We start from the raw sequence: 27,487 nt of genomic DNA, 5'->3' as shown, positions 1-27,487 counted from the left end.
CAACAATGCTATAGTGCTCCGATCTAATTTTTGCAGATATTGTAGCGTTGGCTTAGATAATTATTTGTGTCAAATTTTTGAAGACATCTCTTCAAATAAAAAACTTTTCCATACAAGGGCTTGAGTTTCATCGGTCATTTTGTATGGCAGCTATATGTTATAGATGTCCGATCTGAACAATTTCTCCGCAGATTTTAGCGCTGCTTCAGATAATTTGTCATACCAAATTTCGTGACGATAACTCGTCCAATTAAAAAGTTTTCCATACACGATCCTGATTTTGATCGAACTTTTTGTATAGCAGCTATATGCTAAAGTGGTCCGGAATCGACGATTCAGACGAAGGAGCAGCTTCTTGGAAAGAAAAGCATGTGTGCCAAATTTCAGAACGATATCTCTGAAGCTGAGGGTCTAGTGCGCGTGTATACTGACGGACGGAAGGCCTCCCTAAAGGGTGAGTATTTCATTGAATAAATTTGTTATTGTTGTTTTCTTTTTTAATTTACTATAACTATTGTAATTTTAAATATATTTAATGATATATGCAAATGTTAAAACCACTACTAATAAATATTGCTAAGAATAAAAACTGAACCTTAATTTCAAACAGTTTTTGCATGAGTATTAGATCCGCAGATAAAGCAACAACTTTTCTTTACAATACTATTGCAATAGGCTTGCATAACTATAAACACTTTCCGCTACAAGAAAATCGTTAAAAATAATGAAAAATAAATACCTTTTACGAAAATAATACTAAAAAACTTAATAGAAGCATGAAGCTGCACGCACTGCCTCCATAACCCAAGTACGTCACTTTAAATCCGTCTGCGCCAGCGTTCGCCATGAAATCCGCGCTGCTGCGCAAGCTACTGCCAGCCGCCGTATCGGCACGCGGTTTCTTAAAGCTCTCGTAGTACCAATCCATGCCGTCCTTACGTTCCGTACGCTCTAACTGCTGGTAAGCGGTGGCCGCAGTATCTACTGATTCCGCATCCAACGGTTCGGCACCGTTATAGTCGCCTTTATGTGCAGCTGTTAGTAGTTGCTGTTGCAGCAGATCCTGCTGATCGCCAAATGCGCTTGGATCGAGGTATGTGTTGCTGCTGTGCGCGTGTGGCGTTGTGCGATGGTACTCCTCCGCCGTGGGTAGATACTGATTTAGCGTTTGTGGTGTTTGTACTTTGGTGATTATGGAGCGACCACCAGTTGGACGTGGTTGACGTGGCGAAGCATTGGCGGCAGTTAGTGGGGTGGTGGGCGGCTCGGCGCTTACAAGGCTGCCACTACCGCTACCGGCTTCATCATTGTAACTGTTGGTTGGTGTGTCCTGCGTTGTTGTAGTTGTCGTTTTCATTACCCAAGAATGACGTTTAATCTGCTCGACATGCTCTTCCGGCGGAGGTATTAACAATATGGTCTCCGCTGTCGTAGTTTGTAGAAGCGGGGGCGGCTTGAGCATACTCACCGATTGTGCCTCCAAGTCGTCATAGAACTCGCCGGTGTCAAAAGTGTCACTATCGCCCACATTGTATGTAGACGTGTGGCTGGCAGTGGTTGTATACGTTGTAGTAGTAGTTGTTGTTGTTGTTGTTATGGTCGTTGGTGTTGTTGTCGTGTGAAAAGGTGTCGGTGTTGTGGCTATGGTCGCTGTAGTGCGTGGTAGATAGCGTGTGCTGCTGGTTGTAGTTGTTGTTGGGTCCATTATAGTTATGGGGGTTGTTGGTGTAGTTGTTGCCACATATGGTGGCGTTATGCGGCGTGCTGGCGTTGTATGTTCTGTTGGATTCTCGGTTACATAGTAAGTTTGCGACTCAAACTCTTCACTGGCGGACTCTGCAGTTGTTAACGCCGTGGTGGGCAAGGGCGTAGTTATGGGTCTTAAATTGTACAACCTGTTGGCTTGTCTAGGATTATTAGACTCATGTACGGGTATCATTGGTATGTAATCACGTTCCGTGTACTTCGTTGCATATTTTGTAGGCGTTGGTATGGGTTCCACTACGCCACGTCGCTTTGACGGATCGTGCACGGGCATAAAACCACCCACATGCTCCGGCATTATTGGACGAAAGCCACCACGCTCTACACTCGTTGGCTCACGGAAGGCGGTTTTAAACACGCTAATTGGTGTTTCACTGCTTGTCGTCTCATCGGAGCTGGAGTCTGCGCTGGCGGCTAACGTGGTAGTTTGCCGATTTCTGGCCGACACGTCGGGATATTGCGTATCCGGTGGATTGAGATACTTCTCGAATTCGGCGCTGTTCGGTTGATACATGCGCACTTTACCGTGCGGCGTATGCATGCGATGTGTGGCCGATAATGGCGCCAAACCGCTTTCCGTGGAGCTCGCTGTGGTTTGCATAGACGACGCCGTGCTACCCTTCTCACCACGGTCTTTGCGTCCACGCTGGCCAGCGCCAAAGAAGCGTCCCAAACTAAGCGACGGTATGGGATAGCCAAAGAATGTGAAGGGTGAACTGGCTGGCGCGCCCGCTGGTTGTGGCTGTCTTTTAAAGTAGTTCGTATTCAGTATGGTGTTGTTCAGATCAATGTTGGCGCTAATTGGCGGTTTCTTCTGTGTGCTTAGCACTGAATTACTCGCTGTATGTGTGTGCGATATCGGCGCATCTGTGCTAACATATGAGTTCGTCTCGTTCGATGGTGTATAGTCGACATACTGATCGTAAAAGTATTCACTTTCGCCAGCCAAGGGTCGCTCGCCGGGTGATATGTCATACACCTCACATTCGTCGCTGAACTCCTCCTGCAAATCGCGTTGGAAAATATCACCGTGTTCATTGAGCAGCGGCAAATGATTGGTATTATCGCTGCTGAAGCTGCTATCGCTTGCCGAGCCAACGCGTTGATTGGTGTCTTCGAAACCGGCACAGAGACTGCGATCCATGCGTGAGGCGCGCAGCAGTCGTCCATCTTGACATTTCGGACCGGGATATGGGAAGTTCGTCTCCTGTAGCCACACAGAGAGCCACTGCATTTCACAGGAACAATTTATGGGATTGCCTGAAATGTGGTAAGATGAATTAAATTTTCGTAAAATATAGATAAATCCAAGTACACATACCATCCACATCCAGAATGGCAATATTGCCGCGTAAATTTCGGAAAGTGCGCTCTTTGATGGTGCGCAGTTGGTTGTTGCGCATTGAGAGCACACGCAAGCGCGGCATGGTTTCGAATGGTCCACCCTAAATGGGGAAAAAGTAAATTATTTAGATTTTGAAGTAAAAGAGTTCTGCTCCATCCTTTTAGTACTGAATCATACCTACAGAATTCGGCTATTTTGTACTCACTTGTATCTTGCAAATGCGATTGTTGTCCATCTTCAGTTCGACTAACCAGTTTAACGACTTCAGTGGCATCGTATTGACCATGCGTACACCGTTGGTAGACAGATCTAAGACCTCTAGGTTGCGCATGGCACGCAGTCCAATATTTTCCATGTTGTGAAAGTTATTGTTGGACAAGTTCAAGAAGACCATCGAGGGCGAGTTAAAGAAACTGTCTGGTGATATGTAACGCAATGTATTGTATTGGAAATGTGAGGCCAGCAAATTCGGCAGATCTTCGAAGACGTGATCCTTCAATTCCACCAGTTTGTTGTCTGCCAAAACGAATTCTTGTAGATCTGGCAAGTGTTTCAAAGCACCCGGCTCTACCGAGCTGATTTCATTGCTGGACAAGTCCAAATACTGTAGTTTTGGCAAATTGCGAAAAGTGCCATGTTTCAGCTCGACAATGAGGTTATTGGCCAGACGTATTTCGACGACATTGCGCCATGAGGACACTACATCTGCATGCACGCGTGTAATCTGGTTATAACTCAGGTCTATGTCATGCAAGTTAACGAGACTGGATAGACTAACCGACATATCGGACAAAGCATTGCTCGACAAATCGAGGTACTCTAGCGAGCGTTGAGCCTCAAATGCGGAGGGCGCTATAGTGCGTATTATGTTGCGAGACAAATCGAGTTGCTCCAAGCGTGAATTGTTTGAAAATAAATTGTCGGTAACGCTTTCCAACTTGTTGCCTTGCAAGTTAAGATTACGCAACTCGGCAAGCGGTAAAAATGTGCGCTCATCCAGGTGTGACAAGCCGTTGTCTTGTAGGTGTAAAAGTTCCAAGCGTGTAGCACCTATGAAAGCGGTGTCGTCCAAAGAGCGCAGCCGATTATTAGCCAAGCTGAGCACGCGCAGTTGTGGCATGCTCTGGAAACTGTACTTCGGTAACTGTTCCAAGCGATTCACGCTTAGATCCAGCATACGTAAGTTAGGCAAACTCAGTGATTTGCCGATGGAGAAGGGTAGTGTGGCAATGGCATTACCGCGCATGGAGACGCGCTCGACTATCTTTGGCAGTCCCGGTATGATATCTGACAGCAGGTTATAGCTTGCATCCACCTCGAAGAGACGATTCAAATTACGTAGTGTTGAGGGATGTATGCTGGATAGTTCATTATAGGAAATATTTAAGGTTTCCAGCATAGGATTGTGTATGAAGGTTTTAGCATCCAACTTTACCAAACCATTCTCGCTTAGATCGAGTCGTCGCAAGGATGGCAAGCCGGCTAAGAGATGTGAATCGACCGTGCGAAAGTTGTTTGCCGCCAAATCCAGACCCTTCAGACCGGGTAAGTTCCAAAAAGGCATTGGCAGTTCGTTGGTTAAGCTGTTGTTGCGCATGCGTAGCTCGCGCAAAGCTGGCATTGCCATTAGTGCGTCATGTTCGAGTGTGCGCAGCAGATTGTTGTTCAAATGAAGTTGCTCGAGTGTGCCGTGACCACGTAAGGCGCCAAATGGTATATCAGTGAGATAGTTGTTGCTCATGTCGAGAAATTTGAGTGAGGGCAGTGCGTCGAGCAAGGAACGCAGCTCACCAACTTGCTCGATTTCGTTGTTGTACGCGTAAATCGTCTCTACACCGCTGCCGGAAGCCTGCAGAAATGACTCGGGATGTATGCGCCGTATGTGATTATTATGCAGATAGATTGTCTTAAGCATAGGTGTGCGTAGGAAGGCGCCATATTCGATCTCGGTGATGCGGTTGTCATTCAAATGCAACTCTGTCAGGTGTGGCAGATCTACGAACGAACCGTCCTCCACAATATTAATAATATTATGATCCAAACGTAATTTCTTCAAATTTTCCAAATCCTTGACAATTCTGCCCACCATGCCCACATCGCTAATTTCGTTGTAGGACATCTTTAGACTCACCAGGTTCGGCAAACGGCTAAGCGCGCGCAAATGCAACCAGTTGAGTGCGTTGCGACTAAGATCGATATTTTTAAGCGAGATCAAGCCGTTGAACGTGCCCGTCTCGAGACGTATCAAATGCGGCCCACCATTTATATGCACATTTTGTAGCTTCGGCAAATGGCGAAACCAATGCGACTGTAATTCGGTCAGCGACTTACTCTGCACGCTCAAATAGGTGAGACTAAGTAGACCGGAGAAGTCTGGCAAGTGTTTTAGTTCATCGGATTGTATGGTGATGGCGATCATATTGATCATGCCATTCAAGCTCTCTACCGGTATGCTGCGCAGTTGTGGCTCCACAATGTACACTTCCACCAAATGGTTTTCCATCTCATTCAGCCAACCGTTAGAGACGCGTTCAATGCTGTTATAGCGCAGCATTAGACGCACTATCTGTAAGGTGCCGAAAAAGCGGCCGGGTAGTGCGGGCAGTTGGTTATTTTCCAGCACCAGCTCATCGATAGGACTCTTAATGTTGCGTTCCACCGCCTTAATGCCGTCCATTATTTGCGGCAAATTGCTGTGTGAGCACCTGTAGCATTTCAAGAAAGTTAGTATGTAAATTGGCACAAATTTTTAATGAATTTCTCTTTGCGTTTTACCATATTTGTATTTCTTTGCCGCGCAGCGAACAACGGCATGGCAGTATGGCCTCGGAGGGCGGACAACCTTCGGCCTGCACGCTCTCCAACATCACTGCGGCCATGATCAGCCATAATAACAGCATGTGTTGCAGCAAGGCGACTAGTTTGAAGCTAAAATTTTGATATATTGTATAATTATAGTTAAGATGTTTTGTTTGCGGCGGTGCAACAACGACCCACGGTATTCGGATGCTACGTCTGCGCTTCATGGCGTTGGAGTTGCAGCTTAACAGTTCAATTGGTCACATGCTGCAGTTCAAAAAACAGAAAACATGGTTATTGGAAGTAATTACTAAGTGTTTAATATTATGAGGTTTCGTCACTAGTTTTAGCCTGTTTCCTGCTGTAGAATGAATCATAAGAGATGCTCAGTAAGGCTAGGCTCTCGCAAATTGTAGGGGTTCTAACCGGCCATTGATATATTGGCGTACATGCTGTTGAGAATTTTACCGGACGCCAGCTGCAAAAGCTCTATTGAAGAAGACGAGCATTTCCTCTCAGCACTTTCCCCTTGATTGTCCCGACTTTGCAAGATCAGGGCTTAAGCACTTGAGAGCTCAAACTGTCAGACGTCCCACCGAACTGATGGGAATAGAAACAGCAAAGTAAACGCTTTGCTGCCTGATAAGTTGGAATTATAAATTCACAAACGACTGCATATAGCAGTCCAAATTAGATCACTGGATCAGCCATCATATGTACCTAATCTAGCAGGGTATATTAAATTTTCCACGAAGTTCACAGAAACAAAGTTCGAAAACCTTAAAAAATGTATATATAAATTATCAGCATGAAGAGCTGAGTCGATATAGCTCTAACCGTCGGTCTACATATACACGAATTGGTCCCTGAGTTTTTGAGAAATTAATCGAATTTTTTCACAAAGAAACTGCTCATTCGACGTAAATTTCGATTTCGGAGCACTATACCATTTAGCTGCAATACAAACTGTACGAGCAGAACCAAGTCCGCTTACGCGGTTATAGCCAAGTTTACAGCAGCACGACAGTCGTTCTTCCTTTTCAGGCCAATTGATGATTCCAAGTCTAGCTGGGTACTTCTCCACCTGGAGGTGTTCCTTTTCCTCCGCTTCCCACGGCGGATACTGCGTGGAATACTCCCAGACCTGGAGTGTTTTCATCCATTCGGACGATATGAGCTAGCCACCGACTATTTGTTTGATGACCGGAGATATTTTGTCTTGCAATCGTTCATTACCAGACCCAATAGCGTCACTTCATTATCCAGTCTCTAGGAAGAAGAACTGGGAGGATAGAGCCATGAATAGAAGTTGACGCAAGTGAGGAAAGTTCTCTGAGCGCCGAAGTGGCCAGAACCGATTCTTTTACATATAGCTCAGCAGCTCACGACTTCCAGTCTTAGTCAAAGTATCCTGTAGTTAGCCAAAAATCATCTGTTTGAAGGCGAGCTAAAGTAAGAAGGTGAAATATCCCTCCCCAGGTTTATGGGCTGATTTTGAGACCCGCCACGTAAAAAACCCCAAAAGGAGGAAAACAAGCCCTTGTATGAAAAATTTTTTATTTGATGAGATATCTTGAGAAAATTCGGCATGGAATATTCCCGAAAGCAAGGTTATAATCTTCGAATTGAATTGTTCAGATCGGAGATGGGAAAATTATTACGGTTTATTTGACCTAAAAGCTTGGAGAAACAAGTAAAAAAGAAAGGTTTTGTCAAATAATAAAAAGCCGAGCTTCCTTAACCTGGCATATAAAGGTTCGTGTCGAATAAAACTAAAAATAAAGTATGGAAATAAATATTTATTGTATGTAAGTATGCAAAGGTATTTACATACATACATATATGTATATATGTTTATACTTAGTAAACTGCTCAGTAAACACAGGAAAAACGGTTTTATGAAACAATTAAAGCAATTAATTGGCATAATTTATTTGCTTTTTACATAAAAATTAAGTTTTGTAGAAAATGATAGAGAGTGGTGAAATGGCAAATGGCAGCTGCTGTTTGGTGAAAGACGAAGAAAGTAATGGCAGGCAAACTGATAAAAATCTTTATAGTTATGTGGAGCTTGAGTGTTCCGAATTTTTGCAGAAATCGTGGGCATACCAACAAATATATACGGTTTTTTTTATTGTGTTTCAGCTATCAGATACATTTTTATTACGGAACTGCTTGTTGGCCTGCTAAAGCGCATTGACGTTGCTGTTGTGGTTAAACACCACATCAATAAGTTACATTTGTTGCGCTATACAAATAGACAACGGATAAGCATCTTTTTAGAAAAAAAAAACTATAATTTCTGATATTAAATACAGGGTTACACATTTGGCGACAATAAAATTCTTTGAGCGTGAAAGTCAACATGCGAAGGAAAAAAAATATGCTATTTGAAGGCCGAACAAAAGAAAGAAGCAGGCTGAATAAAAAGATCAAGGAACGCACTTAGACTTACCGATCTAAGCAACCCTTGCCCGAATAATATCGGATCAATTCCGGTAAAGTAGAACCGTCTGTAGTTAATCCCCGACGAACAGTATCAGCAATACGAATGTATTTCGGCTTGAAATATATTTTCATACAAAAAGTTACTCTACTTTTCGTATTGGCAATTTTGAAATGATCTAACCTCAAAAAGCTGAAGTTAAACTTAAATTAAGTTTATATTTATTTGTGGAAATATTTATAGATATGATGAATGGAATCGAAATTATGGTATATTCACTTGTGAATTTCAACAAAAATCGAAATGGATTCGGAATCATACCGTAAATTTCAAGAAAATTGCTACTTTGGTCCTGAAAACTGGGCAAAACAGGATAATATGTTTTTTGACAAAGATAAGTTAATGACTTATGAGGTTATGTTCACTTGTGAAGTTCCAAAAAACGAAATTAGCGATCGATTTTTTCGCTAAAAATTTTTTTTTTTTTGGGTGTCTGTCATTTTGTCAAAAATTAACTAGTCTTTGACTAGTTCTTCGATGGACTTGAAATTTTCACACGAACTTCTTAGAAATATTTGTTGGAGAGTAATCGAAGGATTTTTGAGAATGATAATTTTGATTTGACAATGAGGTAACTTTCTCCTAAACGGTTATACCGATGGACTTTAAATTAATAGACAAGCTTCTTAGAGTCATTTGTTAGGTAATAAGCATAGGCTAATATTTTGATCATAATTTCGATTTTTCCTCAAAAAAATTAATTTTTGGCGAATCTGTCATTTTATAAAAAATCAAGTTTTTTTTTACAAAAAACGCTTTTTTTTGGCGAATCTGTCATTTTGTCAAAAATCAAGTTTTCAACTCGTCCTTCAAACTTGAAAGTTCTCAACCAACTTAAAACTAACGATTTAACTCAAATCTATAACTGTGTTTAATATTTTTATTTCAAAGCAATTGTGTAACCCTTTAAAGCTGCGGAGAAACTTGGTTGCAGAAGAAATTGCGCGCAAATGACAACAAAATAATTTCAAGGTTCGTTAGATGTAATCGTTGTCGTACATAGTGCAAGTCCTACTATATATTAATGAATGCACATGTGTGTGTATGCACCACACATACATATATCTGTAGCGTTTTCCTCCAAACGCGCTCTTGCACTAAAGCAGGTGTTTGTCGGTGGCGAGGGTTGTGTTGCTTGCGCCGATCGCGCCATAAAGTACGCGCATACGCACACTCACATATGTACGTATGTATGCGTATATATCACCCACAAGCGTCACTAAAAGCATAACAATTATGCATGTTTAGGTACACACTGTCATGCATATATACATACAGACATATGCTTAAACTCACATTACAAGCACTTATGGCTTGGATGGAAGCGTTAAAAAAATTATTACAAAATCTTGGAAAACTAAAACGGTTAACAGTTTCGTTGCACGCCTTGTTGTTGGTGTTTTTTATGGTGTGTTGTTGTTGTTTGTGTATTTTTCTGCTTTTAATGCCGATTATTGCGCAGGCGTACCTTGTTGCCTTGTAGTTTTTACTGTTGTTGCAAACTGTTTTTTTGTTTCGATATTTTTGTGTGTTATTTTCCAGCTCTTTCACAATCAGTTAAGCTTCCTCTGTTGGCAATATGTTTGTACTAGATGAAAACGTTATAAGCGATTTGAACGCATTTTTTGCTTGCAGAATTTGAAAGTGTGTATGTGTTGAAGTATGTTGGTATGTGGTAGTACATTGATATACAATTGTTTCGCAAGTATGTAAATGCAGGTACATACATACATACATATGTACATACTATATGGTATTTGTTCGAAAGTCAGTCGATGTAAGCACTTAGATAAGTTTCAGCTAATATATCTGGATACAAATCAATAATGATTGAAGAATGAGGTCAATGGTTGTAAGAAATAACCACCCACTTAAACATACTTATCATATTAGAAACTATTATATGCAAAAGTATGAAAAAACATTAGCTTCGGCTGCACCGCAACTATAATATCCTTCACAGGTGCATGTATTTTGTTTTTGATCGATGAAATTGTATGGCAGCTTTTTGTTTTAGGGGTCCGATCTAAACAATATCTGCGGAGTTTGTAGTCTTGCCTTAGACAGCATACGGCGTGGAATTTCGTGAAAATATCTCGTTATATAAAAAAGTTTTCCATACAAGAACTTGATTTTGGTCGTTCAGTTTGTATGGCAGCTATATGATATAGTGGCCCGATCAGAAAATTTTTTTCAGAGATTACACCGTTACTTTAGGCAATAACCTGTGCCGAATTTCGTGAAGATATCTCGTCATATAAAAAAGTTTTCCATACAAGAACCTGATCTTGGCCGTTCAGTTTGTATGACAGCTGTAAGCTATAATGCTCTTATATAGTTGATTCCAACAAATGAGCAAAATTTTTTTCAGAGATTACACCGTTACTTTAGGCTATAAACTGTGTCGAATTTCGTGAAGATATCTTGTCAAATAAGGCAGTTTTCCATATAAGAACCATTACAGATCAGTTTTTACTATCCCTGCTTCTAGCTATTTGGCTCAGCTTCTATTAAGTTATTATTGTTGTCATTTATGTATTTTCAAAAATGTATTATAATTTTTTAATTTTATCAAAATTTTATCACTATTGCACTTAGTATCCTTTTTAAGAATATCGGCTAACCTCAAAATTAGCACCTACAGCATATTTTTCATTTTTGTTATACTTATATAACAAATTTATAAGTGCCAAAACTTACTTTTCTGCAACACTGGCAAATTACAAAAAGTTTCACAGAAACACAAAAATCGTGGTATACTTTCGATCCTTCGCTGGTTATGATTTACAGCTTTTATAAAATTTTTATATTTTTATTAAATTTAAAAACAAAAATTTTTTAATTTGTAATTTTTTTTAATTGTAAATTATTTTTTTTTATATTTTAATAATATAAAACTTTTTTTTTCAAAAAAATATTTAAAAAAAATTTTCCAAAAAATTTGAAAAAAATTTAGTTTTCAAAAAACTATATTAGCACAAATCTTATAAGTATTCACAAATCCAAAAATCTGTTTTTGAAACACTTTCTATAGTCAACACTTTCCCGCTAAGACATTTGCCATTATAGGCCCAGTTTTCCTTAGCGAAACTAACGCGGAACTCGATTTAGGTCACAACGGCGTGAACAACAAAAATTTTAATAATTATGTTGTTGCATAAATTTTACAGCTCATAAATTTTTTCTTTCACTTTCAGCATTTTACTTGAGCTAACTGCAAGACACTTATTTTCAAATATATATTTGGCTGTATAAAACCGTTTCTTCACTTAATTTCAATTACTTTTCCATTGCATAATCCACATATCCTTTTTGCATTTGTGTATAACTGTTTTGTAGTATCCAAGTCACCAAATGCTTATTAGTTTCTAGTTTAGTTTTTAGACTATTTAGAAAATTCCAACTGCAAGGTTTGAGCTGCGCGCACTGACTGTTCCATGGATTCGAAATTCTTCGCAGTTATTGCCTAAGAAAATGAGTGTTGATAGCTTCTGCGTTAGTTACCACTTTTTACGGTTCGTTTTGTTTCCATTATTACAAGAATACATGTGTCTTCATATGGTTTTTAGTGCAGCTCTGCTTCCCGCTTTTACGAAATCTGCCAACAAAATGAGCCACAAATGAGCCAGTCTGCAAGCGGTCTACAATGTTGTGTGCGATATGGACACACTTGAGTGCTTAACACTCAAAATGCCAGCAAGTTGAGTGTAGGCGCAGTAGGAGTAGTGTTATTGTAGACACTGCAACCTCGAGCTTTTCCAAAATTGCGGCAATTTTCAAAAATTCGCTTCTAAAAAAAAAATGTTGTTAAATGCCTTCCAAAATAAGTTGGCGCACCAGCAGCGGGCGGTCTCGTGCTTACAATATTATGTGCGATTAGTGTGTGCGCATGCGTGTGGTGGCTGTAATGGGCGCCACGGTTGTGGGCCATCTGCACGCGCTTTCAAGTATGACGACCTAAACTATGAATTTGACACTAGAAACTTTGTGAATTGTGGTAGAGCAGTACTTGGAAATTAACCGATATCATGATACACTTATGCAAAATATGTATGTATGTAGCTCGTCAATTGAAAAGTCAGGGCCTACCATAATACCATACATAGTTTTTGGCAAAATTCTTGCAACTTTTCGATATCATTTTTGGAGTACGAAATCTGTTTACCTCTTCATTCGACAGAAATTTCTTTCCAGTGAACATTCTTTTGAGATCTGAGAACATGAAATAGTCGCTGGAGGCCAGATCTGGTGAATACGGCGGATGCGGAAGCAATTCGAGGCACAATTCATGGATCTTTGCCATGTTTTTGCTGTTGTAACGGGTACTTTATGCCGTTAGCATATTAAGGCTTAAATAAATTGTCATCGATGCCATTCAACGTTAGGCCCAGGAAATTCTCTCGGCAACTCGAGCTCTTCGTCTGCAATGGGCGGTACTTTGACTCCAAGAATGGCGGTCAGTGCGTGTCTGAAGTTTGTTGCATCCGAAGTCTGGTCGGCGTATTGTTTTATATCGTCGACGTAGTTGAGGAAGGACTTTTTGATGCTCCTTGCAGGCGGTTCCGCTCTAAGCAGGTGACTGGAGGGATGATTTCTAAGGAAGTTAGTATAAGACAATTCGATAACACGAGTCCTATCCTTCAAATAAGAAGATAAGATATCCAGAAAGCTTTACAATCTCTTATTAAAACCTCAATCGGTAAGATTATTCGTCAGAACTCGTATGTGTATATATTTTTGCATTACTGAATTTACGATTTGCTTGCAAATTCAGCTACTTACAATTTCCCAATAGCAACAACAAGGCAGCAGCTAGTATTTATTATAATCATTACTTCACGCACTCACTATAAAAGTCTTTGGTCCCAAGGCGGTACCTTCGAATTACTTAAATTTTAATGCGTACGACTTTCAAAGTCAGCGCCCGTGCTCTCAGCCATGAAAACTAAGCATTTCCAAAAGAAAAGAAAAGTTTACACTTCCAACACTGTTTGCGAGTATTTGTTGTGATTACGTCTAGACGCATAGCTTGGTATGTTGTACACACATACATACATACATACAGTTACATATGCATTTAAATTTATGTACATATGTATGTATTTAACTCAATGTTTATGGTAGTTACGTTTATGTGCCGATTTTTGTTGTTGTCGATCAGATTGTGCAAAAAATTTCACTCTCATCCGCTTGGAAATTAAATACATTACTCGCTTAAATACTGGATTACTCGCCAAATCTAGTAATAAAACTAAAAAGCGCATGAGCAATTAAAAAGTGAACCAAAAAAGGCAAACAGGGAAGTGTTTAACTGATATTTTTGGGAATTACGACAAAAATGCCAATAATCTGAAATTGCATGCACATACATATATACATGCAGCATTTTTGTCATTTAGTAGTGTACGAAAATTAAATACAGAATGAAACTAGTAAAAACTAAACATCAACATCTACAGCAATTTCCGGTTTATACTTAATAAATATATTTTCAAGTTTAGCCAGGTCCTTCTCCACCTGGTCTTTGTAGCGGAGTGGATGCCTTCCTCTGCTTCCGCCGGTGAGTACAGCGTCGAATACTCTAAGAGCTGGAGTGTTTTCATCTATTCGGGCGACATGTCCTACCCAGCTTAGCCGGGTTCCTGATTCGCTGAACTATGTATGTCAATGTCGTCGTGAACTAATCGTTCCATCGACTGCGGTATTCGACGTTACCAGGGCGTAAAGGAGCAAAAGTCTTCCGCGGTAAATTTCTCTCCAAAACTCATATCGTCGACTTACCAGATGTGGCATCGTCCATTCCTCTACACTATAAAGTAGGACGGAGATAATGAGTGACTTGTAGAGTTGGGTCTTCGTTCGTCTAAAGAGCACTTTACCTGTCAATTGCCTTTTCAGTCCGAAGTAGCAATCTTTTCGTCCGACCATATTCTACAAAGAAACTGATGCAAGCTCCTTATCAGTTCATCGCCGCTGTATTTGAATAACTCGGCCGACAATCCATCGACCCAAGCCGCTTTCTTGTTCTTCAGATAATTTCTATTCGAATTACTTCCTGGTCAGGCAATAGAACGTTTACTCCAACGTCATTGTTTGCGGAATCGGGTTGACCATATCCTGGTGTTATGCTTTTTCTGCCATTCAGCAAGCTGAAGAAGTGTTGCCTTCATAATTTCAGTATGCTTTGGGAATCAGTCACTAGTTCACCTCTGGAGATTCTACTTGTACATGAGCAAGTTCCGGTCTTGAAACCTTCTATTAGTCGCCGCATCTTTTCGAAATATTTTCATACTGGAAACTGGTATTTGTTGATCTCAACTCAGTCGGTGTATCCTTCAAATGGTTAACAAAGTCACTGATCCAACAAAAGAATACTATTCCTTGTTGACAGTTTAGCCACCCGGAAGGAAAACGAATTGGGCCACACCTCGATAATCGATACTGTCAACTTAAACTTGATTTTAGACCTGATTTGACATGGTTTTCCCGGCTTCGGCTCATCTTTACCACGACATTCGGCCGATTGATCGTATAGATCGTAGTTCCAAGACTCATCGCCAGTAATAATACCTTTTATGATATCCTGGTAGTTGGAAGGCATTGTTTCACAGACATTAAACGACGCCATTTTTCGAAAAAGTTGCGTGATTTAGCAACGAATCGTGTTTTCACTTTTCTTGGCCGAAAATGATCCTTCAAAATGGTTTTCACTGATCCTTCTGATATTCCAACGATGCCAGGAAGGTCTTTGCCAGTCGATTCTCAAGCAACAATTGCTTTTTTTAGTCCTTTTTTTATTGACGAGTTGATCTTCAGTTGATGTTGACGGTAGTCATGGACGTGGTTCGTCGGCAACGCGTACTTGACCCTTTTTGAATAATTTGTACCAATCAAAAATACTTGCTCACTCCAAAAAATTATCACCGAAGGCATTTTCCGACATTTTTAAGGTTTCAACACCAGAAATTTGATTCCACACACAAAGTTGGAACTTCTTTGTTGCACAATTTCACTCATCGTAAAAATAGCCGAATGCACTTTAAGTACTTCAGAAAGCCACGCGTACCGTATACTAAACACTCATGATTATTTTGTTGTGTCTTTGGCAAAGATGCCACTGACAGTCATACCAACCTATTATAGTAAAAAGATATTTCGACAAATGGGTTTTGGCGCAAAATTTAAATTAAAAAGTCTTACTATTTACTGCCCACAGTAGGTTGGTGCTATGTCTCTATATAATTATGAAATGGCAAAATTTTCGGAGTTGGCAGGCAGCCAAAATATTTATATACATACTTATGTGCATATAATATATACATACATATGTATGTATATATACAAGTCCATTGTATATATATAAAAAAGTATATATTCATGTATGGTACATCTTCATTTTAATAGAGCTCGTTAGTTATTGACAGCATATATTTCAAAATATTGTATGAGAAATGAGCGATAACGACACAGCACAATATATTGAACTTTAAAATGGCTTTGGATTGCCTAAAATATTGAAGACCTTTTCTGGTAATAGGAGTGTAAATGCTTTTAATATTTAAACTATAGTTCTTGAAAAAATAATTATTATTTTCGTATTAATTAAGTAACAATTGAAAGATTGAAATGAAAATTTTTTAGGGTTATGGAAAGTTTTTATTTTTTCCTTGTTTTTTTCCTTTTTTTTTTTGTTATTTTCCAAGCTAAAAACACCACATTGTTTACCCAAAATTTATTTTACTAAAAATCATATTTTGTAAAAAACATCGAGATATACAATAACATGCGACAGTATTCTGGTACAAATTTGGTTTTCAAAATTATTGAAAAAAGTGCTCAAATAGTTGTGAAAAACAACAATGAATCAGCTGTTTTTATGACATAATTCTAAATTTGAAATTTAAAGTTATAATTAGAAACACAAAAACACAATGTTGCAATAACAATTTGGGGGCTCGTCGCTGCGTCAAGTCAAGTTGGCAAGGCATGAATATACTTATGTATAAGCATTTTAAGTAAATAGGAGTGGGATTGCTTTAAAATGGCTGTACCAAAATAATTAAAAATATATATGTGCATCTTTATATATATAAATCTTCTGACCGTGTGTTTGCCTTGAGATTGCTCCTAAACGGATGGGCCGATTTTGATGAAATTTTGTCTGTACGTTCAAGGAGATTCGGGAAAGGTTTATGTTTACAATTTGGTCCACTGGAAAATGTTTTTTTAAATTATTTTTTCATTTTTAATCAATTTTTAATTTTGTAATGTTTGATCGATAGATGGCGCTACCATCGCAGTATCCAATATTCAAACCTTAAATTGGCGTAAACGTGTATGAAACAAAACGATGCCAAAGTAAAAGGCGATATCGTTTGGATATATATCATTATGAGAAAAGTCGGAAAATTGGACATTTCTAAAAAGTAAATTTTTTCCATACACATTTTTTTTTTCAATTTTTGTTTATTTTGTTTTTCAATATTTTGATTTGTAAATTATTTTGATTCGTTCAATTTCGGTCGCTTGCTTTTTTTTTCGTCTATTCAAAGAAAAATTATTGAAAATTATTCAGTGAAAACTTTACGTGTGTTTCACACAAAGAGGTCAATTGCAGATTGAAATTTGTTACGAAGCCACCAAGAGGTCGACCTACTATCGGTCGGTGTTTTGTTTTTGCCAACAAAGTATGGCAGGCCAAGGCAAGGCAAGGCAAGAAGTACTCCCAGGATGCGGAGACATACGTTCGGAATTATAATTCGCGGTCAATCAGCAAGTGATCGTCACGATGTTACAGCACGACTTTTCCCTACAAAACAGTTACGATGTTTGATTGTCTTTATCTTGAAGCAACGTATATGTGGTGCTGTTGGATGAGATGTACTTTGTTGAGTGGCAAAAACCTCTATTTTGCATGCACACATTCTTCTTTGGATGATGGTTACACCATAATATGATTCATGGACCTTGCGGACATTACAATCCCATTTCGGTTTGTATGTCTGACAATAATTGCACGAAACACTATTCACTCTGCTTTTCTTTCGGAAGCACAAACTAGAAATGGTAGATATCAACTCTATCGGCGTCGCTCACCAGATAACAGAACGTTCAGCATTCAACTTAGAAGAGTGAATATCGAAGTTGACAACACATGGATCGTACTGTATTCACCATTATTGTCTAATTCACATTCAAAACTCATATCAGTGTTTAGTATTGCAGTTTGGTGAAATCGATAAAATACGTTTGGAAATACGTGACCAAAGGAAGCACAACTTTCGTCAGTGATCCATTTGCAAGGACATTCGGAAATACTTTGATATTATAATTGGGATGCATCGTCGAAGAAATAGTTACGCAGAAAGCAAGGCCAACCAGTAGATTGACATCCAGGTGTCTTATTAACTAATGCATTAGGACGAATTTACACAATCCACCCGAAAAACAACGATTGTTTCTACCTTCGGTTGCTATTGATTAAGGTACGCGGTTCAACTTTAATTTGAGTCATTGTTTACTGTGAATGGTATATGGGAATATGTGAAAGTTTTGGAGAAGTAAGCCAGCAATTACAAATGCTGGAACACGTTAATCACTGGAATGAAAATGAAGTTTCGCGTACTTTTCGATACAAACATCGACATTGTCAAAGACATTTTACATCGTCTTCGGCTAAAATTGGAAATGGTACAATAACGGTTGATACTTCCGGTGGTTCGATATCATTCCATCTTCCCTTTATCAATTCACGAAAGATGAACTCATCACGAATGTTTCGGACATTGGCCAAATTATCGTAACTACGATTCCTTAAGTGCACGCGCATGTTAGCTGCCAAAAATACCGATGTTGATGACTTAAACTGGAAGATTCAAAGTCAAATTCCGGGAGACTTGCGTTCATACAAATCAATCGATCATCTTGACAATGACGACGACGCCGTCAATTATCCAGTGAAATTTCTAAATTCTTTGGAGAGGCTTGGTATGCCACCGCATCCTGTGCGTCTCAAAGTTGGACCTGTCATTATTATGTTTCGCAATCTTCATGCACCGAAACTGTGTAATGAAACCCGACTGATTGTGAAGCACCCATCGAAAACAAGGGCGCAGAATGCTTGATTGTACGAATTCCTTTGAGTTCTAACGATTTGCCATTTCAGCTCAAATGCATTCCGTTTCCAGTGAAAATTGAATTTGAGATGACGATCAACAGAATAGTCGCATAGTGGGTGACATAAATTTGAAAATGCTATGTTTTTCACACGGCCAGATATAAGTGGCGTGCACACGAGTTGGAAAACCATCTTCTCTGTACATTAACGCACCGGGACAGAAACCAAAAAATGTTGTTTATCAAGCTGCGTTACATTGAAAAAAATGTAGAAAAATCTCAATTAAATGATATCAACACAATATGAATTTTCATTTCAAATTTCTTTTCATTTCAAAGCATATAATTTCACGCAGGACAACGGCTGCGGGGTCAGCTAGTATAGTATATAATTTTTGCACTACTGCTACTTCTTCTTTATTGGTGTAGATAGCCAAGTTGCTTCTACGTCTCATATTAATACCAACTGCCTTAGCAGCACACATGTCCAGCCCACTACATACATATGTAAATGCTAAGAGATGTGCATTAATTAAGATACCACATCTTTACATACATACAGACATATGTATGTACCTCATATTCAACGGATTTCATAAGTAAGTATAGTACATCATGCCTGCATCTAATATTTTGCAAGGCTCAAACTTTCGTATCCAATAAAATTCATTGAAGATAATTGGCTTGATGACAATCAGCAAAGTTCGCTTTCTTTTATTGTATTTACAGCGATATTGAATGCAATTCTCAGACACATGGCACAAATGAGGGTCAAGAATATTTTATACACATACATACGTATGTATGTGTGTATGTTAAGATGGGTCAAATATTTTCAAGTAGTTGGAAGCGAGATACAAATTTTTCTAACTGAGAATAAGAAAAGGAGAAAACTGTTAGGTGAGGGACCTTCTAATACAATTAAAGGCTCATACATGGAGAACCTTTGATAGAGCTTTCTATCAATCAATTTCAAGCGAAATTTTTTTTCCACCCTAATGTATGTATATCGTATGTATATGTATGTATATGTGTTTGTGAATAACTTGATGTTCTTTGAAAATGAAATGCAGCATAAAAATAAAGATCTTTGAAAGTAGCTGCTTATTTCGTTCAAAAGGAAAGCGAAAACTTGTGAAGCGTCAAGCAGATGAGTTTTAAAAATTGACAAAAGATAAAAATAGTAATAGAGGATTCATGCATAGCAATTTCGTGACACGTGCAAAACTTTTATATATGTATATACGTATATATACATATAAAAATCAGGCTAAAAACATCGGTTATTGACACCATTAAAATTTGTATCACGCAACACGTGGCACGTGGAAGAAGATTTTTGGCAACCGTTATGTTACTTTAAATGAAATATGCTATATATACTTTATAGATATATCTCTATGGCAACTAATTTAGTTAGTACAGCTCCAAAAAGTAAGCATTAGAATGCGCTAAATGCCAACTGAATATGTGAGTGGCTATCAAACCCTGTAGGAACATCTTCTAACTTGCTGTGGTCCTAGGCATTAAGCTAATATTTGTGTTTTTATACACTGAAGAGGGTATATTAAGTTTGCCACAAAGTTTGTTACACACAGAAAGAGCCTTCGGAGATCCTATAAAGTGTATATAATTGAAATGATCAGGGTAACGAGTTGAGACGATTTAGCTGTTTATACGCTATTTAATCTCTCAATTTTTGAGATGTTGATCTGAAATTTCACAAAACACAATTTCTAGCCAAGAAACTGCTATTTTGTTGGAAACGTTGATATCGGACCACTATCCCTTATAGCTGCCATACAAAATGAACGATCAAAATCAAGCTTTTGTATGGACAACTCTTTTATTTTACAAGATATTTTCACGAAAATTTGCACAAACTGTTGTCGAAAGCAAGGCTACAGATTCCGAATATAATGTTCGAATCGGAAGACTATAGCATATAGCTGTCATACAAACTGAATGATCGAAATAGAGTTCTTGTGCGGAAAAGTCTTTTATTTTACAAGATATCTTCAAAAAATTTTGCACAGATTGTTCTCCAAGGCAATACCACAGACTCCGAATATAATGTGCGAATCGGAATTCTATAGCGTAGCGTATATAAATATTAGAATAATTTGCTAGCATAAGTCTAGTTTTTCTTGCATGATCATAGTAACCACGCACACTTAGATGTGCCTTTACAAATACGTACATAGTAATGTACTTGTGTGTGGGCATATAAAGGGTAGTCCAATTACAAAATTTCATAGTTGAAATTTGCACACGCGCGAATTCATAGCCAAGGTCATAAAATACGTATGCGGAAATTTCGTCACACACACACAATATGCAAAACTATATAAAGGGTAGTCCAAATGCTTTTGTAATATTCTTGATGACGATCAAATACTGTCAAAGCTACGTGCATACATATGTAAGTATATTAAAATATAAGTCGCACAGCTGACAGGAATGCCTAAGGTTTCTCAACAATCACACTTCCATTCGCACGTGAGCCGTCTCTACGTCACAGGAACAGACTTAGATTTATAACCCATCAAATCCTGACAAATTTATTCCCCAAATCACCAAACACTCCACACACTCATATTCCTTTGGACGAACACACGAGAGATTATACTTAAAATTTAAAAGTATGTATAAGAATCAACCTATACTTACATACATACATATTTATGTTTTCAATATATAAACAAATGAATGAAATCTTCTAAAAATCAAAAGTAACAACACAAAACTTACTTATTGCTGTGTGCGCTATTATATGTTTTTCTTATTGTAATCGCACATTTTCCAAGCTAAGCGAATCCCAGGCAGCCGCCACACCACATAAACGAAAAAAGTTGTCAGTTGATGGCCACACATCGTGCCGCGTTGGCCGGTGAAATTTAGAATATTGGATAACGAAAAATATGCTGTGTTGTGAAAAAGAAAAAAATTATTAAATAATAGAAAAAATAGTTAAAAGAAATTAATTTCAAAAAAATAATTTAATTAAAAAAATTTAATCAAAAAAATAATTTTAATTTAAAAAAAAATTAATTCAAATAAATTTTAATTAAAAAAATTAACTAAAAAATAAATTTTTAATTGAAACAAATTTTAATTAAATAAAATTTATTAAAAAAAAATTAATTAAAAATAAATTTATAAAATTTATTTGATAAAAAAATTTAAATTAAAAAAAAATTAATTAAATTAATATTAATTAAGAAAAAATTTAATATTAATTAAACAAATATTATTTTAAATTTTATTAAAAAAATTTAGAATTTAGTTTAATTTAATTAGAAATTAGTGCCATAATATAATCAATAATTATGTTCAGAAAGTGTTTAACGACTTTTGCACAAGGTAAAAATGCAAATAATGCCGGTTGTCTAACGTCTATAGTATGTCGAACTGCGCATAGACGTGCTAGCAATAAGAAAGCCGATAGTCGTCCACCAAAAGTTTTGATTACCGGTAAGTTCCAAGTGTAAGTGCAGTGAAGAAGGATTTGAGAATTATAAAAACTGAAAGAGGTCCATAGTAGATTGAAACCCATTGGAAAAAATAAAATATCGAAATTTTAATCAAAAAAAAAAAAAAATACGGGCGATCTGAGCTCGGGTTTCCCGGGTAAAAAAAAAGGATTTTTTCTCATATAAAAAATGAAATATTTCAATAAATTAATAATTTAAAAAAAAATACGTGTTTTATTAAAGATTTAACTTAGAACAGGAAGGACAAAGAAAATTGCATTTTTGGCAAAAATGTCTGAATAAAAATTTCGGGAAATTTGTTTTTAAATAGTTGTAATCGAGAAAAATCCTTCGTCGAAGTCTTAAAGAACTGTATCTCAAAGACTTGTGTACAATTTCATGAAGATCGGTTAATAGTTCTCGAAAAATCTTACCAACTGACTTCAAAAACACACTTTCGGGAAAAATGCGTTTAAAGACAGCGCACTTAGCCTAGCTAGCCTCGAACGCACAAGTTCTCAGGGTTGTATCACCGAAACTATTACTCGGATCAACTTGATAATTTAGGACAATATTATATAGGTGTTGTGGAATTTAATAAAACAATAAAAAAATGATTTTTTGAAACCCGTACACCCATGTAACCCCTTAAGTCCAAATAAGGTTTCTTCCTTAATATTTTGAATAAAAAAATACCGTGTTTTTGTGACACAAGGAGATAAATTTACACCAAATTTAGTTAGAAAAGTCTTTTTGTATAAAAAAAAAATTAAAAAAAAAAAATTTTTTAAATAAAAAAAAAACAAAATCTTGAATATTTGAGTTTTTCATATAAATTTTGTGGCTAAGTGAAAAAGAAGTAAATGCAAAAGTTGTTGTTCTCTTGATTACCTACCATATTGTCCTATAGTTTTTTTTCTAAAAAACTCACAGTTTTGCTGGAAATAGAGTTAAACGGTTTTTAAACCTTAAAAATTCAACCTTGTCCTTCCCCTACCTTCTACCGAACTCAGTTCGTTCGTAAATTATTTTTCATTTAATTTCTGATATATTATCTTTCCTTTCTAATGAGCTTCATCTGACTATAATTGTTGTTGTTTCATTTTTGATTTGCGAAAATAAGACCTTGTTACTAAAAATATGCACAATCACCAAATCACAGAAACTATCAAAGGAAGCGAAATATGCCAAATGTGCTCGTTAAGCAAAAACAATTTTCTGCCATTTATTTATAATATGACCTGATATTTGAAAAATTAGTACGCAGTGCGCAAATAGTTGTAAGCAAATTTTTATATATTATATTAAGAAAATAAATAAAGAAGAAGAAGCAGAAGTAAGAAAAATATTGTGTACCAATTTTGAGAAAAATATGCGCTGAGAATACACTAAATTTCAAATTTGAGGAAGAATGAGATATTTTTATTATAAATTATTATTAAAATTAATTTTTTTGCTAAGTAAATCATATTTCCATTTTAATTAATTTATTATTAAAATTTAATATTTTTTCTGCCTGCTAACTAAAGACGACTGAGCAAAATAATTATTGATTTGCTAAATTTTCTCTTTCTCCCTTCGCCAGGTGGCCTTGGGCAACTCGGCATAGAGTGTGCCAAACTTTTGCGCTCGCAATATGGCGCTGAGAGCGTTGTACTCTCAGATATCATTAAACCCAGTAAGGAGGTTATAGAGAGTGGTCCCTACATATTCGCCGACATTTTAGACTTCAAGGGTCTGCAAAAGATTGTCGTCGATAATCGTATCGATTGGCTGATACATTTCTCCGCATTGTTGAGCGCGATCGGTGAACAAAATGTGCCACTGGCGGTGCGGTAAGTAAGTTTTATGTATACGTGTATATTCATTTTATAAATTAACAAGTAGGGGAGGGCTATGTTCTCCTGTAACTTGTAAGGAACAAATGTATATAGTATAGTAGATAGTATTGATCCGATTTTATCTTTTTTTACCAATACTAAATACAATTAAGAAGTCAAAGTTTCATCAAGCTCCCTCACATTCAATCACCAATCATATGGAGCCAAGTCAACCGGGTTTTCGAAAATCGTGATATTGGCTATATGGGGGCTAGGTCAAGTTTTCGTCCAATTTTATTCATTTTAGGCACAAAGCTACACTGTTATTAGTAGACTACGCTCTCTGATTTTCATTGAGATAACTCACATATTGGCCGATATATGCGGTATAAACTCAATCGGAAGTTCAAAATCTTTAAATTAGGTATGTGGAGTTAAAGGAAGTATTGATCCGTTTCAACCCATTTTTGACACACAAACATGCCATTTTCAGGAAAGAATCTTCTCTGAATTTCAATGACATATCTTACACATTGACGAATATTTTCTGTCAGAAGTCAAAAATAAAGGTACTGGGATCGGATAGACAGTCACTCGAATTTCAACTCGTCTCATCATCCTGATCATCTATGTACATACATATATACATGTATATGCATAACACTATATCAAACTCGATTAATTTTAGTTGATACATACAACCGTTATTTGAAAAAACTAGTATACTCTGTAGCCACAGTTTTTGAGTTTTCATGATATCCATGTGAACATCTGTTTTTTTTTCTTTTTGGCATTAGTTCTTTCATTTTCATCGCCTGCACGTTGATTTTCTGTCATAACTTAGGAAGACTTTCACTTAAACACGCAAAGCGATTACAAAATAACTGTACAAAGTAATCGCGTGATATCAACAATAACATTTTTGTGTCTTGCTTCCCCATGCGGTTTTAATTTATTTATTTCTGAATTATTTCAGCGTCAACATCGAGGGTGTACATAATGTCATCGAACTGGCGAAACAGTACAATTTACGCATTTTTGTGCCAAGCACAATTGGCGCATTCGGCCCAGACAGTCCGCGCAATCCAACTCCAAATGTAACAGTGAGTATTTGCCACAATTATTATATGTCATGTGTAGCATAGCTGAGCGCAGTGCATTGCACATTTACTACACTTCAAAAACAAAAAAAAATACGCTTGCAATATCAGTTAACTACTAAGTTTGTACGGATGTTAAGGAATTACATGAGTTTCACGGTCTCACAAAGAAATATTTTTACTTAAGTTTTTAATTTCAATTCCTATTTAACTAACTTCTTTTTATTTAACAAATGTAGATTCAACGTCCGCGCACAATGTATGGCGTCTCGAAAGTGCATGCTGAACTCATGGGCGAATATTATTACCATAAATTTGGCTTGGATTTTAGATGCTTGCGTTTCCCCGGTGTTATTTCAAGCGATCCACCAGGCGGCGGTACTACTGGTGAGTAGTTTTACTAAATTTGCAAATTTTTGATATACAAATTTTTACAATAAATGAAAATAAACTTTAATAAAATGCGATTTGGCTCGTCGCCACAATAAATTTCAATTATCAATAAGTAATGTAAACAAAACAACACAATTTTCAAAACAATAATGAAAATGTGATTATTGCGATTATTGTTTTCACTTTATTAAATGTGCAATTTATGTGCGCAAAATCGTTGCTATTTTCAATAATTGAGTAGTGAGAAAAGGGCAAAAACACTGAAGCGTACATAATGCTTATGCTTTACTGCATAAATGGTGAATCCAATAATTCAGAATTTGATTGAGGTTAACCCAATTTAATTGAGTAAATATCAAAATATTTTCAAACAGAAAGTTATGGAAAAGAAAACATGAAAAAACTATATACATATAATCACATGAAAATCTTTACTGATTTATTTTTGCTTTTCTTATTTTTCGTAGATTACGCTGTCGCCATTTTCCACGAAGCACTGCGCAGCGGCAAATACACCTGCTACTTGCGCCCAGACACACGTCTACCAATGATGTACATTGAAGACTGTCTACGGTGAGTTTAAAAACCTTTACATAGCCACTAACGGCTTAAAACGCTATTGAAATATTTAAATTTATATTGAAATATATTTCACTAATTGTCACCAACTTTGCAGTGCCTTACTGGAATTTATGCGCGCACCATCGGAAAATCTGAAACGGCGTGTCTATAATGTAACGGCCATGTCTTTTACGCCGGAAGAACTGGTCGAAGAATTAAGTAGTTATGTGCCCAATTTGCACGTGACTTACAAGCCAGATAGTCGACAGGATATTGCCGATTCATGGCCACAAGTCTTTGACGATTCTGAGGCGCGCCGTGACTGGGGTTGGCAGCATAAATACGATTTGAAGAACTTGGTTAGTTTTATGGTGAAGGATGTGCGTGAAAACTTTATTAAGCTGGAGGATGCCAAAGTGCGTGCATCTTCAACGTGAATGTTGTAACGGCGTGCATTATGTTTTAACAAAACAGTTCTTATTAAAACTTGCTCAAAAATGTTAGAATACAAGATTACGACAAGTATTTAGCGTTATATTTTCGCTTTAGGCTATGGCAACTGTGACAAAAACAAATTGCGCTATGTCTTTTAATTATAAAATCAATCGGCAATAATATTGTCAATAGATATTTATTTAACATTTATTTAAAAATTAGCAAAATATTTTCCCGCAATAATAAACTCTTCATTTCACTCAAACTTTTCACAATAAATTAAGTATGTTTAACGAATTAACGGCAGTGTCTACATTTTGTTTACAATTTGCAAGCAGTTCTATGCTTCTTCTTCTCATATCCAAAGAATTACGTCAAAAGTTGGTGTTTGGCGTAATCTTGTATTCTATCATTCTTGAACTTGGCAAATCAAGCATTTATTTATATATAATTATTTTTTAAAAATACTTAGTATTATGAAGTTAAATTTTATTATTACTAAGAAGTCTTTTAAAGCTGTACATAATTAAATTTCAACAATACATGATGTGTGATTTTGCAATATAGAACACTGGAGAATTTTTTAATTTCATGAAGAGCGTAATTACTTTAAAATTATAAATCATAATGTTAAAATTTCATAAGCCACATAATCATTTTAAAAATTAAATCACAGTCTTAAAAATTCATGGAAGACATAATCATTTTAAAATTTTAACCATAGTCTTAAAATCATTTGTGGTTTTCTTCATAGCAATTATTTACCTCGTCAACCTTACTAATTTGTAATGCATCAATTAGCGGTTCGCTACCAAATATGGTTGCAAACCTTACAAAAATTCTTATAGACTCATTAATGTGCTCCTCTCCACGGAAATCTTTAGTAAAAGGCGAAAGATTTATTCGACAACTGAAGAGAAGCCAGAGTAATTTTAAGATCGCTGCAAAAAAGTATTTCTTCTCTTTTATTTATAAACCATATGTGAAGTATAACGCAAAACGCAAGTTAACGAAATCGCATCCTTTTCAAGCGCAGCAGCGAAAGGGGCTGCATTCTTTGCCGGCATGCAGAGGTATGCACATTCGTTTGTATGTTTGTAACATTACTAACATGCATTAAGTAAAGTTTTAGTAAACAAGAAGAAGGTATGCATTATATTTTACTCATCCAGGTC

At 36.9% G+C, this 27,487-nt stretch overlaps 2 protein-coding genes and 1 non-coding gene across 4 annotated transcripts; 1 reads left to right on the top strand and 2 right to left on the bottom strand.

Annotated features, from left to right (window-relative positions):
• Positions 1-492: 492 nt before the first annotated feature.
• On the bottom strand, positions 493-21,617 carry LOC105227836 (protein artichoke). 2 transcript variants are annotated; one of them, XM_049457229.1, is made up of 5 exons: positions 21,282-21,617; positions 5,885-6,175; positions 3,315-5,814; positions 3,086-3,209; positions 493-3,024 (listed from the first exon to the last, which is right to left on the bottom strand). In XM_049457229.1, exons 2-5 carry the CDS (start codon positions 6,133-6,135, stop codon positions 743-745), a joined length of 5,157 nt encoding a protein of 1,718 aa, XP_049313186.1. In that variant the 5' UTR covers positions 6,136-6,175; positions 21,282-21,617; the 3' UTR covers positions 493-742. The 2 variants fall into 2 exon arrangements, with proteins under 2 accessions (XP_049313186.1, XP_049313187.1); XM_049457230.1 differs by lacking the exon at positions 21,282-21,617 and adding an exon at positions 11,115-11,220.
• A 144-nt stretch (positions 21,618-21,761) lies between these two features.
• Positions 21,762-26,881, top strand: LOC105227835 (L-threonine 3-dehydrogenase, mitochondrial). The gene is made up of 6 exons (XM_049457235.1): positions 21,762-22,004; positions 23,589-23,838; positions 24,800-24,926; positions 25,163-25,310; positions 25,784-25,889; positions 25,993-26,881. The coding sequence occupies exons 1-6, from the start codon at positions 21,860-21,862 to the stop codon at positions 26,312-26,314; spliced, it is 1,098 nt and encodes a 365-aa protein (XP_049313192.1). The 5' UTR covers positions 21,762-21,859; the 3' UTR covers positions 26,315-26,881.
• A 244-nt stretch (positions 26,882-27,125) lies between these two features.
• Positions 27,126-27,242, bottom strand: LOC115066284 (U5 spliceosomal RNA). The gene has a single exon (XR_003845892.2). It is a non-coding gene; the product is annotated as a U5 spliceosomal RNA (small nuclear RNA).
• Positions 27,243-27,487: the final 245 nt, after the last annotated feature.

This window comes from Bactrocera dorsalis, chromosome 5 (genome assembly GCF_023373825.1).
Source record: "Bactrocera dorsalis isolate Fly_Bdor chromosome 5, ASM2337382v1, whole genome shotgun sequence".
Classification (NCBI taxonomy): Eukaryota; Metazoa; Arthropoda; class Insecta; order Diptera; family Tephritidae; genus Bactrocera; species Bactrocera dorsalis.
This window is presented reverse-complemented; position numbering and strand designations above follow the sequence as displayed.